This window comes from Prinia subflava, chromosome 1 (assembly GCF_021018805.1).
Source record: "Prinia subflava isolate CZ2003 ecotype Zambia chromosome 1, Cam_Psub_1.2, whole genome shotgun sequence".
Classification (NCBI taxonomy): Eukaryota; Metazoa; Chordata; class Aves; order Passeriformes; family Cisticolidae; genus Prinia; species Prinia subflava.
Window position 1 is genome coordinate 61,812,378 of NC_086247.1, and position 14,876 is coordinate 61,827,253.

General features: G+C 39.0%; 1 protein-coding gene across 5 annotated transcripts in view; it reads left to right on the forward strand.

The window, feature by feature from the left end:
* The window catches only part of LOC134551067 (dynein axonemal heavy chain 5-like), a 152,061-nt gene that overhangs the window by 77,960 nt on the left and 59,225 nt on the right, over positions 1-14,876 (forward strand). For all 5 annotated transcript variants that reach the window (XM_063398183.1, XM_063398171.1, XM_063398174.1 and 2 more), the window contains 8 exons: positions 3,764-3,970; positions 5,233-5,562; positions 7,045-7,251; positions 7,339-7,584; positions 8,264-8,418; positions 10,125-10,789; positions 11,994-12,274; positions 12,637-12,852. In XM_063398183.1, the coding sequence (XP_063254253.1) occupies positions 3,764-3,970; positions 5,233-5,562; positions 7,045-7,251; positions 7,339-7,584; positions 8,264-8,418; positions 10,125-10,789; positions 11,994-12,274; positions 12,637-12,852 (2,307 nt within the window). The remainder of the gene's footprint in view (positions 1-3,763; positions 3,971-5,232; positions 5,563-7,044; positions 7,252-7,338; positions 7,585-8,263; positions 8,419-10,124; positions 10,790-11,993; positions 12,275-12,636; positions 12,853-14,876) is intronic.

Consider the following 14,876-nt stretch of genomic DNA (forward strand, 5'->3'; position numbering starts at 1 on the left):
GCTTTCTTTTCTTTTGAGTAGTCTAATAGAAGATTTTGCTTGGAAAAATGTTGATTCTTGGAGGATTTTTTATTTTTCTATACTTTGTCGGTGGTGCCATATGTGAACTGCTCTTTTGTACACCCTTGTTGCACAGCTTTCTTTCAAAAGCCAAAGCGAAGAAAAAGAGCTTCCTTCTTTAGTAAGGATGGTTTTTCAGAGGGTAAATTTACTGTTTATTATCTGCTCTCTCAATTTCTTCACTGAAAATGACATGTTTTTTCTCTAGAAGGAAATAACAGGATTGCTATTAAATTAACAAATACATGCTTTCTGTATTATAAAATGTTGCAGGTTAATCACGACACAAAGAAATTTAACAACTTCATACAGAAAAGTCAATAATCAAAAGGCTGAACAAACCCAGATGTCATACCAAAGTTGGCATCCCTTGTGTAAAAAAATGGAAGCATGTTTTTCAGCAGGGTTTCTGTGTTTCTCAGGGGAATGTGTGGATTCTTTGATCAATGAGCGAGGTAGCTAGGTATGTCCCAACTTATCTACTGTTGGGACAGCGGAATTGGCTATACAGGCGTCTGTTTGGGTGTACGTTGGCTGTACATTCCTCCACTGGAGGATTTCCAGAGGCCTTGAAATGGAAAATAGCAGAAAAGCACTGGCCTAAACTGACCTTTGGCTTCCTTAAAATCTGGAGCCATTTTGTGTGCCTGGCCCTGTGCTCTCTGAGCCCTGATGGAGAGCGGGTTGTTCCCGTGCCAGCAGCCATTAATGCTGTTTTTTCAGCTTAGCCGTCGATGCCAACAGGCATGCCGGTGTAGTGTCAGCTTCTCTTCCTGGCACCAGCTGGAGAACTATTTTAGCAGAGTGAAGAGGCGGGGTCTGGGTGGTGGTCTTGATATTCTGCATACTGGATTTTGTCCAAATACCGGCAACCTCCAGCCTTCAGCTGCCATTCCTGTCCCTAAAAATAACTGGAACTGATTCTTGGGAGTTGCTTACTGAGTCTATGCTATAGAGCAGAGTATGTTCCTCACACAAGGGAGCAGTATGCCAGCAGATATTTGATCTCATGTAAGGTTAGGAGTGAGTGTTAACTGCCTTCACAACTGTTCCCCTTCTGCTTTCATCTGCTGTAGAATTTTGTTTTACTACACCTTGTGGAAATTTCCAGATATAAACAGTTGAATTCATGAAAAAGTAAAAGAGTCTTAACATAGAACACTTCAGGTATTAATCTGAATTAATCTGAATAATCTTCAATGTTGAGTAAAACATCAGTATGAATCAAAATAAAGAACTTAAAATGGAATGTTAATATAGGACCTTTATTCTCTGTATTATTAATTCTTAAATTGCATAAAAATTTAAAAAGTAATACTAAACTGGTAAAGGACAGTTAAAAATTATCTGACAGTTTAACTAACAAAAAGAATTCTATTCAATATCCTCTTCTTTTTCAAAGATAGTTCTCATTCCTGTACTGTGCAATATTACTGTTACCATGCAAACATTCTGAAATGCCACAAGGAATAAAACACAAATGTGTTTTTTGAATGGTTGAGAATTCATAGTTGCAGTTTGCTGGCCTTGGCCACCTGCAAGACCCTTAACCAGCTGCTGATTGCCTCCCTTTCCTCAAAAGCACAGGAGTTGAGGTAAAGACAGGGAGATCCTCAACACAGCTATTACTGCCATGGGAAAAATGTTTGACTTGTGGAACACTTTCAAAATTTATTTCTAAATGAATAAAATATTTAAATATTAATAAATATAAAAATAAATATCAAAATAAAAAAAAATAAATTAAAAATAGAATTGGATGGTGAAAAACAAATACTGAAAACACCCTCTTCTCATCCCTCTCTTCTTCTCAGGCTCAGCTTTAGTCCTTCATCCCTGATTCCTCTACCTCCTCCCTGGCCAGAAGTGCAGGGGGATGAGAAATGGGGGCTGTGGTCAGTCCATAACAGCTCCACTCTGTCTCTCCTTCCTCCTCATGTTGCTTCCTCCTCCCACATGGGATACAGTTCTTACCAGGGCTGAAGTTCTTCATGAACTCGTGCACCATGGGCTCTTCATGGGATCGCAAATCCTGCCAGCAAACCTGCTCCAGCATGGGCTTCTCTTTCCACGGGTCTACAGGTCCTGCCAGGAGCTCCAGCATGGGATTCCCGTGGGGACACACCTCCTTTGGGCATCCAGATGCTCCAGTGTGAAGTCCTCCATGGGCTGTAGGTTGATCTCTGTTCCACTGTGAACCCCAATGGAATACAGGGGGATAACCTGCTTCCCCATGGTCTGCATCACAGGCTGTGGGGGAATCTGTGCTGGAGCACCTCCTGCCCTTCTTTCTGCTCTCACTTTGGTGTCTGCAGGACTGATTTTCTTACATTTTTTTCACTTTTCTCTCAGCATTTTGCCCTTCCTGGCACAGGCTGAGTATCTCCAGTGGGTCTCCTGGAGGTGGCTGGAACTGGCTGTTTCTGGCATGGGAAAGCCCTGTCCTCCTCTTGCCAGGGGCTGCCCCACAGCCCCACTGCCAGCACCTGGGCACCTGCACCTGGCACATGAGATTTGTATGAATTGTTGGACTCCTGAGGAGAAGTCTGAGCACTGACCTGCACCAACCCCTCACCTCAGCTGTGAAGAGTACACACCAAAGACAGGACTGTATATACATTGTATGTGTGGGTTGTCATTTATGTGAGGTCTGAAAAAAAATGATTCTGAAGGGTACCTTTTCTTAAACTGCTAGCACTGTATCAACAAAATCAACAACATTCATCAAAATATTTTGAGGGGATCTAGATGTATCTTCCTTTCTGTTGTCACACAGAATGTATGTCGCACTGGAGTTCTTAGAGCAATGATAGAGATTTATTTTTGTGAGGTACCAAAATGGGAACATTTCTAGTCAACCCTCTTATACAGATAAGAATTTCAATGATATTCAACTTTGTCATCATTGCAGAAGAATCAAATCTTTAAAAAAAAAATTGTGTTGGAAATATGGAATTTTTAGTGCTATTTTGAAGCTCCAGGACTTTTCCTGAACAAAATATTATCTGTACTCTCATTCTCATTCTCACTCTCTTTCTCTCTCTCTCTCTCTCTCTCCATATCCCTATCTCTTGGTGTGACTCCAGGGTTATATATTTTTATTATAAAACCTACTAAATATGAAAAGTCGAACTTTGTTGCTTTGGGGCATCCTCAGCAGCTGGGGAATTGTACATATTCATAAAATTCAAGGATTACTTTCTTTATTAAGAGAAGATGGCTATCAGTTACTGTGATGTAGCTGGGTTTAATTTTACACTGCCATTCCTTTACACTGCTTTTGTTTTAAGAGTTTTGGTTTTGTAGTGCACACATGAAAATGGATTTGGTTTTTCTCTTGTTCCTTGCAGTCGGCTGTAATAGATCGTCACTAACAGCTTAATTTTAGAAAAACCCTGACAATTGCTAATGCAACTTGACTTGCATCTTGAGTTGGCATACATCTACTTCTTGTAATACTTACTGAAGTCTATTAAGAGCTTATAAATTTTAATACTTAAAAATTTTATGCAAAACATTAACTGACAGTTTGTTTGAATTTCAAGTTGCAGATGGTGTATTTGTCTTAAATAAACTGTGTTTGGAGACTTTGAAGTTAATAGCAGGACTGAGATTTTTGCAGAGCTGCTGGGCATCTGTGTCTCCTTTTGTCTTAATTCACCTGGAGTTATTGATGCACTTTTAAAAGTGATTTGTCTTGCAGAATTACACAAGCAAGTATGATCCCGATGTTCACTTGACCAAATGCCTAAACTTTTCCTCTGCCACTCTGCCACATATGTTCCAAAGGAGCATAGAAAGTTACATAGGCAAAAGAATGGGTGCTATACACGGCCCTCCAGCAGGGAAGAAAATGACTGTCTTTATTGATGACATCAACATGCCTCTGATTAACAAATGGGGTGATCAGGTAAAAGGAAAATATTAACGTTTGGGAGGGGGCAGTCTTACCATTGTTGCTGATGGAAATACTGATCTGTGGGTTGAAAAAAGGGGATAGGTTAGAAAAAAGGTATAATATGGATTAGAACAAATATGTTTACTAAATACATTTCCCCAAGCCAGTTTTTGACATGACTAATAAACTGTCAGCTCCAAAAGATCAAGGACAGTGTCAAGCCACTTGGTTCAATCATTGTAGTATTGAAGCCTTTTGGTTTGGTTGCATACAAAGCTAGTAGGATTTCCAAACTAGCAATCCTGAGAACCAATCTGGGAAAGGAAGCATGCAAATCCAAGGAACACTCAGAGGTTTTTCTTTGATTTGCTCTTGACTTTAAATTGCAGTTACTGTTACGTGAAATCTAAGCTGGTGGTGAGTCTAAAGAACAAGACTTATAAAGAAACTGAGGTTGTTGAGCCTTGACTAAAGAAAGCTTGGAGGAGATCTTATTGCTCTCTGCAACCATCTGAAAGGAGGTTGTAGTGAGGTCAGTGTTGATAGGACAAGGGGAAATGGTTTCAAGTTGTACTGGGGAGGTTTAGGGAATAATATTAGGGAAAAATTTCATCACCAAAATGGCTGTTGAGCCCTGGAACAGATTGTCCAGGGAAGCAGTGGAGTCACCATCCATGGAGGTATTTAAGAGAGGTGTGGATATGGCACCTGGGGACATGGCTTAGTGGTGGATTTGGCAGTACCAGTTTAATGGTTGGACTCAATGCTAAAAAGGCCCTTTCCAACCTAAACAATTCTATGATCTCATGAAAGACTAGCAAGCTGACATGAAAGACTAGCAAGATGTCTTGAGGTATCAAAGAAAGAATACTTATAGACCTATACTCTGAAAATATGACTTAAATTAAAAAAAAATCTGCTGAGAAAAAGCAATTTCCCTGCTTCCACTATAGGTCTGTACTCAGTGCCTCTGTGCAAGTGGACGTGTGACTGCACATTGTGCTAAATTAACCATTCTTTGTCACTATCTAAGCACTTGTGTCAACCTGAAGATATAGTCTGGATTGAAAATTGAAAGTGCTGTCTTTTCTTAAATTGAAATCATGCAAACCCAGTTGAATGTCTGACTTCATGTCCACAACTACTTAGCACATGAAGCTTACATGCAGCCAATGCACTGCATCTGAGTGCTTGGTTGCCATGTTGCATGTTGACAACCTTGAAACACTTAACACTTTTTTTTTTTTTTTTTTTTTAATCTTGGCTATATTTAGATCACCAATGAGATTGTAAGACAGCTGATGGAACAGAAAGGTTTCTACAGTTTGGAGAAGCCAGGGGAATTCACAAATGTGGTTGACATCCAGTTTGTAGCTGCTATGATTCACCCTGGGGGTGGTCGGAATGACATCCCACAGCGCCTGAAACGCCAGTTCACCGTCTTCAACTGCACACTGCCTTCTACTTCCTCTATTGATAAGATATTTCAAACAATAGCTGAGGGCTATTTCTGTGAACAGCGACATTTCCCCGCAGAAGTGTGTAAACTGGCTTCAGCACTAGTGTCTACAAGTCGCAAGGTTTGGCAAATGACAAAAGCAAAGGTAAAATTCTATCTGTTAAGCCCTTGAAACATCTGACCCAGGCCTTTTGTACTGTTGTGTGCATTAGTATTTCATATTGTGAAGCTGTGACCTATGGGTATAACTGCTGGCTGATGCCTCTGTTCTGAATTGGTTGCTCTCAGCACCAAGTTACTGATGAAAATCCTAATCATATGCAGTGTCTTCTGTAGCTGATATAAGCATCACCTTATAAACATATAATATGGTAAGCATAGCTGATAGGAAGATTGAGAGATCTTCCAGCTGAAAAAGTGTTGAGAGCACAAGGAACCAGAAATTAAAAATTAGATAGGAATCTTCTGTGATTGTGAGCAATTTAAAGATCTGAATTTTAGGAAAGAAGTCAAATTTGGCAGAGAGGGAATCAGTTAAAAACACATAAAATCTGGTATTTGGTAATTTATAAATATTTACTTTTTCCATTTCAAACAGACTGTTAAAAACATTTGACTGCAATTCCTGGGGCGAATTTTGCTTTGAAAGAGAAAAAAAAATAGATATAGAATGAAATTTGAAAAAAACATAACTACAGCGTAGATATGTGTGTCAAATTTGTTCTTCTCCTGAGAAAAGTGGAGGAGAGTGGTGGAAAAATAGAGATTTGTAAAATTCCTGTCCAGAAAAGGTTGGTCAGAATTTCACAAACAACTCACTGTAGGCCTATAATTGGTTTACACAGAGAAATAGAGGAACCTCTAATGAAACTACTTACTACTCACTATTAATCAATATATTCAACAGAACTGGTGCTTATTACTACAAATTAATTTTTTCCTAGAGAAAATGTAGCTTTTGGTAGGTTATAAAAATTTTACAATATTTATATTTATTATTTCACAAAATACCATTTTCTCAAATCCTTCCCTTCCCTTCCCTTCCCTTCCCTTCCCTTCCCTTCCCTTCCCTTCCCTTCCCTTCCCTTCCCTTCCCTTCCCTTCCCTTCCCTTCCCTTCCCTTCCCTTCCCTTCCCTTCCCTTCCCTTCCCTTCCCTTCCCTTCCCTTCCCTTCCCTTCCCTTCCCTTCCCTTCCCTTCCCTTCCCTTCCCTTCCCTTCCCTTCCCTTCCCTTCCCTTCCCTTCCCTTCCCTTCCCTTCCCTTCCCTTCCCTTCCCTTCCCTTCCCTTCCCTTCCCTTCCCTTCCCTTCCCTTCCCTTCCCTTCCCTTCCCTTCCCTTCCCTTCCCTTCCCTTCCCTTCCCTTCCCTTCCCTTCCCTTCCCTTCCCTTCCCTTCCCTTCCCTTCCCTTCCCTTCCCCTCTTTCTCTGAAATCTGTGTGAAAGTAAAGACCTGGCTGTTGCTACTGTCATTTTTTCCTTTTACAGTTGTCTCTTAAATGCCAAGCTTGTATTTCTGCTTTAACATAAGACTGAAGTCTGTGAAAATATCATTCGCTTACACTTAATAATAGTAGAAAATATTATCATTTAGCAGTTATTCAAGTATATTTAATGACATTATTTTGTAGATGTTACCAACTCCAGCTAAATTTCATTACATCTTCAATTTACGAGACCTCAGTCGTATTTGGCAAGGAATACTTACAGTTACCCCTGATGTCTGCCAGAGCATCAGTGTTTTGGTAGCCTTATTCCAGCATGAGTGCAGACGTGTTATTGCAGACAGGTTCATCAGCCAAAGTGATAAAGACTGGTTTGAAGATATGATGAGGAAGGTAAGCAAATAGTATTTTCATATTTTCCACAGAAAGACGCCAGTGACATATTTCATTATTAAAGCAATCCTTAATATATTGTTGTAGATTGTTTCTGAGGAACACGGTCAAAATCTGTTTGGACATGATAAATGCACGGAATTATACTTTGTGGATTTCTTGCGTGATGTCCCAGAGACTGCTGGAGATGAACCTGATGATGCAGAGTTTAAGGCTCCTAAAATTTATGAGCCTATCCCATCTTTGCATTGCTTGGCTGAAAGATTACAGATGTTCATGCAACAGTACAATGAAACTGTCAGAGGATCAAAGATGGATTTAGTATTTTTCAAGGTATTACTGCTTGTAATTGTATTAATACAGAAAAGTGCCTGGTCTTTTGCACTTAGTGATACATAGATCTCGTATGTTTCTATCACATTATTTTGGAGATGGTGCAGAGCAACTAGGTTGTTTATACAGTGCACACAAAGTCATCTTGCTTTCCTGAATGTTACCTCCTTGTCAAAGGTCTTGATGCACAATGCTTACTTCAACTTTAGATTGGGTGGTCTGATCGAATTTTAGGGCATTTCAGATTAGCTCTCACCCCAAGATAACTACAGCAATTGAATAAGAAATGCCTATAGTGCCCTTGATTTTACTTTTGTCAGTCTATTTAGAGAGCATGTAAACAGGTCAGCTAAAAGGCTGGAGGAGTCCTTTCTGCTTTTCTTTCTGCCCCCTAAGGGGCACGCCCTCAGCTCTGCTGATGACAAACTGTGCATTTGACATTGCTTCATACAAGCTTGATACAGGGACATTTCTCTTGGGCTAGCCCTGCTGCCCACTGAAGTCAGGGGAAATCTCCTGCTGATTTTGATGGGTCAGGATGTACAGGACTGTGTCTTTGGCATAGGCTCCAGAGAAGCCATCTAACTGTTGGGAAGCAGTTGCTTAGTGACATGCTTCTAATTGATTATGCAATGCATCATTTTTGCATCTCTTCATCCCCTTTTCTCTCAATACACAGGATGCAATCATCCATTTGATTAAAATATCACGGATTATTCGCACTCCACAAGGAAATGCATTGTTGGTGGGTGTGGTTGGATCTGGAAAACAGAGTCTGACCAGACTAGCATCATACATTGCTGGATACGAGAGCTTTCATATTACTTTAACAAGGTAACACAATGCCATGTACATGGACATTTGCTGCCTAATTTGTCATTGAAATGAACTCCTCACAATCAGCTTAAAGAAATGCAAACGTCTCAAACATTTTATCCCTCATTGTAAACTGTATTTCTGGTCTTATATAGCCAAACTGCAATATGATAATTTATGTCAATGAGTTAATATTTTGTAGTGATGGAATTCTGTAATTTATAGAAATTTGAAGTGAAAGAGAGTAGCTACTGCCTTCCTTCTGTGTCTCTTTTGACATAGGGTTTACAGGGGTTAGCAATGAAGACCAGCAGAGTGTATTCTCCTTTGCAAACTATTTAAAATGCTGAGAAATATTCTTTTGCAAGATATATCAGATCTATGAATAATGGTATGAGGCTTCTGATGAAAGGAAAGATAAAGAAAGATATATCACAATCTCTTCCTGTGTCCCAGAAGCAGAAGAAAGAAACACTGAGAACAAACAAACAAACAAAAAGAGGGAAAGAAAAAACCCAGAGTGATAGAACAGAATCCCTAGATTTCCCAGACTGATGAGACAAATATATGGCAATGAATATGGAGGGAGAAAAAAATGAAATTAGTAGTGAAGAGTGGATGCTGGGTCATGTTTTGTCTCTACGTATAATTTCCCATAACTGGTAGATATTGAACCAGATACACTGCTATTCTGACTCAGTAGAGAAATTCTTATGTTCCTATCAGAATACCACAAATCACTGTAATAACTGTAGCTGATACATACAAACTGAAGAGTTGGATTGTTTTCCAGGCTTTGCAGTGCTTGCTTTATGGGTATTTATAGAGCAGAAATAAGATGGAGCTGAAAGAGAATTGGGACACTTCCTGTGTGGCATATTTAATATATGAAGAATGGCTCATGTGTGTATTGCATGAATTACTTATGATTTTGAAGAGATTCTTTGAAGAGACTCTTGGAAATAAGAGGCTGGTTACAAAGAAAAGAGGCTTCTAATTTCAACTTTACTTGGCTAGGGACAAAACCTGCCATTTTATTAGCCTTACTTTACGTCATTTTATATTGCACAATCTGAAAAGTGTTGTTGAATTTGTGTGGACTTCATCTGAATCTTACAGTATGCACCAGCTATAAGACACATAACAACAGAACCAGTCATGGTCTCCATTAGCAGAAGAGCTGATCAGCCCAAGTGATAATGTTCAAACATCATTTCTGGGCTTAATTTTAGTTAAGCCATATAACACAATAAACCCCTTAGTTTCATTCTCTTATGTCTCTTAATGATTTCCTTTAACCTGCTCTCCATATGTTCAGAAGATAATCCAGCTGTATTTACGTAATAGTTACAGGTATCAGAACCTACTTGACAACTTAATCCTGCTGTATTAACCTATTTCTAACAAAGAACTTACGTCTGCAAACCATGGGGATACAGAACAGCATCATAATTGCCTTAGATATAGTTTTGCTCTCACCATACTTTTTCCTAGCACATTATTTTGTTGACTTTTACCTCATTTCACATGATTTGTGTTACTGAGCATCCACTTTGGGAAAATGTTTAAGAAAAAGAAACCTAAAAAATGTAACCAGGTGCTATGGTATTAATTTCTTATTTAGATTTTTTTATTGCCTTAAGGAAGCTGATCCAGATAATACATATCTCCTAAGATGATCTGTAATTCTTGTTCTCTCTTTCCTTAACCCTTTTCTATTCCAGAACATATGCCACCAGCAACCTTTTGGATGATCTGAAAACGTTGTACCTTACTGCTGGGCAAAAAGGACAGGGTGTTGTCTTTATATTGACAGACAATGAAGTCAGAGATGAATCTTTTCTTGAGTACATGAACAATGTTTTGGCTTCAGGTGAAGTCTCAAATCTTTTTGCACGAGATGAAATAGGTGAAATCACACAAGACCTGATTCCAGCAATGAAGAAGGAGTACCCAAGACTTAGTCCCACTGGTGAAAATCTTTATAATTACTTTATTGCCCGAGTTCAGAAAAACTTGCATGTTGTTCTTTGTTTTTCTCCTGTTGGGGAAAAATTCAGATCTCATGCACTCAAATTTCCAGGTCTGATTTCAGGCTGTACCATGGACTGGTTCCAGCATTGGCCTAAAGATGCTCTTGTGGCAGTTGCACAGCATTTTTTAGCTTCTTACCATATTGAGTGCACAGATGAAGTGAAACAGAGTGTTGTTAACACAATGGGAACAATTCAAGATATTGTAGCTGAAAAATGTGTTGAATACTTTGAACGATACAGGAGACGAACTTTTGTAACACCAAAATCTTACCTGTCCTTCATTGGAGGCTACAAAGCTATTTACAAAGAGAAGTTTGCCAGTCTTGGAAGTTTGTCTGAGCGCATGAGAACAGGTACTGTAAAAGCTTCTTGATTTTTGTTTCTTTCTTTGTTTTTAGAAGGGTGAGAAGAATCTGAATAAAAGGATGTAAAAGTATGAATTTAGATTGTGAGCTCACATTCATTTGGAAGCAGACTCATATATGAGTTCAGCTGTGTTATGTGTGATTAGAAAATACGCAGAAGTTTTGTTTCAATGTACTTTATGAATGTGCATATTAGAGAGGAGTTTTGGAAATAGTAAGCAGTTAAAATACCTGAAACTCCTGCTTTGACATGTATGTATGCTGAGGAACTACTGAGATCCTAGTTTTCACATGTAAGCATGCCAATAGTAAATTGTTGAAATGTAATTATATGCTCATATTCAGTCCCTCTGAAGTATTTTGTAAAGAAACAGGTATATGCCAAAGGTAAAATTTCAGAAATATTGCTGTGCACTTGGTCATACATGGTAAACAATTAAAGAGTCTCCTAAATTGAATGCTGTTTGGAAGTGAATGTAAACTTAAACTCTTTCTTCTCCCACCACTGACAATTGCAGACCTGACCTATGTATATTTATGTCCAAAGTGAAAGGGTGGTTGACTGTCTGGAAGGACAACTATGGGGGTTTTTGAGTTAGAAAAATATGATTCATTTGGATGCATGCATTTATAGATGAGGATGTTTGTGCTTAAGAGATTTTCTCATAATTTATTCAAATTATTGGATCATTGTATTGCTCAAGAATCTGTAGGTTTTTTTACCCCCATCTCATCTGGACCTCCATGTAATGTTGACTTTAGAAGCTCAGCCTACTCTCCTTGTGTCTTCACTTTCATTGCCAGGTTCCTTCTCTTTGTTTTGTACAGAGTACAGCCTAGTACTTTTTGTTTTCATGGATTTCAGAAATTTCACACACAATTGTTAAGAGTGTCATTCGCAGTGCTGTTTTTCAGTGTGTGTGTTTAATATTTAGTCTCCATCTCATATATAAGAATATAAACAATTGATCAAGTGATCAAGTGACAGATTCTGGAGGCTTTTATGCATACCCCCCCCCCCCCCCCCCCCCAAATTTCCCCTGCTTAATTTTGGTGTTCAACCAATGAGATCGCCCACTGGTGTTCCTAAATATGAATCTGAACAACTTATTTAAAATATCCCCATTGCTCCAGTGAGGTTACTCTCTCCATAGGTCTTCCTGTTGCTAAAATGGAACTTTTTCTACGACAGGTCTTGCAAAACTAATGGAAGCTGAGGTTTCTGTAAATCAACTTTCCAAAGAATTGGTTATGAAGGAGAAAGATTTGGCTGTAGCTTCAAAAAAAGCTGATGAAGTTTTATTGGAAGTAACTATGAAAGCCCATGCTGCAGAAAAAGTGAAAATGCAGGTGCAAACAGTGAAAGACAAGGCTCAGGCTATTGTGGATGACATTGCCATTGATAAAGCAGCAGCAGAAGAGAAGCTTGAAGCTGCAAGACCTGCACTGGAAGAAGCCAAGGCAGCCCTGCAGGTCAGAAGGAAATATATGCTGAACATGCATGTAGTTAATGATTATTATGTGCAATAATATGGCTTGTGCTTCTAACTTGGGGTGAAAAAAGAGGATTGAAAGAATGGCACCGGCCTGTGAATCCTTGTAGAAAAGCCCCTGAAAACTGAAGAGGGGAAGAGGTAAGGTGGGCAGTACTCTGCTGTCAGGTAATAAAGCAGTCGTAGAGTGGGACCACCTTTAGGGCTTTTCTGCAGTAGTGCTTCTGAGTGACCTGCAAACCTCCAGGAATTGCATTACATATACATTCCTCCTGAAAGAACATCTTTCTTTGCAATTGAGTGACTCCTTAAAAAGGACTATTTTCTTCTATAATTTTTCAGACAATAAAACCTTCTGACATCGCAACTGTTCGCAAACTGGGTAAACCTCCTCACCTGATAATGCGGATCATGGACTGCGTGCTGCTTTTATTCCAAAGGAAGATAGACCCAGTGACACTAGATCACGAGCACCCAGGTGTGAAGCCATCATGGACTGAGGCTCTGAAGCTAATGAATAATTCAGGATTTCTCAGCATGTTGCTTACTTTTCAGAAGGTAAGTCATTAATAGGGGCACTAAAGCTTCAATAACCATCTTCAGAGTTCACATGAAAGTGTTTTCTACCGTCAAAGGCAGTTCAAAACTGTTTTGTCTATCTATAGTTGAAGATACTTTGTGACTATTCTTCATTTTCATGGTTCATTATATCAGTAATTTTTCTCCATGCAGTGGCTTCTAGCATACAGAAGTATCTCAAGCACTAGACCAAATCTTGAGAAGCTTAGTGTTATCTTATTCAGGCAGTTCCTGTATCTAAGTAGGGATTTGCCTTAAAGGGGCCCACTCCTGGTTTTTCAAATGGCTCACCAGGCCTGTTTGCCTATAAGGCACTCAACAGTTATGTCTCCAATATGCTGTGGAACTAGCAGAAAATAAGAAAAAAATGAGCAGGAAAGGTAGTGAGATGGTTTGGGAACTTTTGGAGTTCTTTCACTAGAAAAATAGTGAAATGAAGAATAATCTTATTATCAACTGTAAGAAAATTACAAGTGAACAGGTTTTTATTTCTGTGAGGACACAAACTTTTGCAGCGAGACGATGGAAAATTCTCCATAGGGAAGAGAAGAAAGATGTCACAGGTAGCTGGACCAGAAAAAGATCTAGGGTAGAATATGAAATAGCAGAATCATAGCCCAACTTTATAATCCAGGAGACAAAGCAGATTTCAGCAAAACCTGGCTTTTCTACAGTGATGTAGAACTTACTTTCATTTGTACACTGATGTTTAATCTACTTAGCTGTGCATTTTGCTGATGCCTTTTCTAAGCTGCTGGAGTGTTTTTGTTGTGAGTATCATTCTCACTATCCCCAGGAGCCATTTCTCCCAGAGAGCTATATTGTGGAAACTTGCACTGCCTCTGTAGACAGTTTTTTCCTGGGGCTGTCAGTCTGGTCACTTTTCCAAGTTCTATCTTCTCTAAACAGAAAGAGAAAATTAGTTTTAAGACAGCAAGGACCAATTATGCACTTCATACTCAAGCTTCTGTCTAATAAGACTTCCAGTTTTGGTACTTATTAATAGTCTGTGTATTCCTGCTTGTAGTTGGCAGCACATTTAACTCAGAGGAGTCAGAACAACTTCTGTGGTACCAAGTTCTTGCAGGAAGTGATACTTACCAATGTGGGGTAGAATACTGGACTGCTTCAATCCCTGATGGGGTCCTTGACATGCTATCCTCCTGCTCCATGTCTCAATTTGAGTATATATGACAAGAAAGCTCATTGTGTCTGGAGTTCTGAGTAGACTACACTGCTTACTTGTTTGTGAGATTTTTGTTTTCTCCTAATATTTTTTAGGCAATGAAAATTAGTGGATGAAGTTCATTGAGTTGAAAATTAATTACTTGTAATGAAAAGCATGATATTTTCCAAGCTTTTGAACAGAGGTTTAGGCCATTGCTGATTGATCTTTGCTTCACCTTTGCCAGCTTATTAGGTCATTATTTTGAGTAGGAGAATAAAGAAGTCAAGATTTATGTCCAGCACTATTTTACATTTTAGCAAACGATCATAGTGAAAACATCACCATGGCTGATCTTGGGAGTAATATAGTGAATGTCTTTTATTAGAGTAGCTAAGGATCAGGTAAGTACTAGGCAGTCCTTTCTGCTGTGCAGAAAAACAAGAAAAGGGTAAATTGCTTGACGGTATGAATAGCAGATGATTTTTAGATGCATTAAAAGAAAGGCATTAATACATTGCCAAAAAAAGGGATGATTCTTAACATGTCTATTGTTAAGCAGTCGTTTTTAGCCTGTATAAGCTCTTCTACTCTCTACCTTGCTCGAGGAGATGAATTCCATTTTCTCCTGACACTTACATAATTACAGATTAACCACCATCATCAAAGATCTGGCTTTTCATGTTCTCAGCAGATCATGAAAGAGGGGGGGAAAAAAAACCTGGGATTAGATTAACAGCTGAAAGAAATTTCTTTTACGGTTAAGGAAAAGGGTTAGCTCCGGTGAAGACAGTGCATTGCAGTTTCACCCTTTTCCTTCCGAAAGCTGCATGTTTGG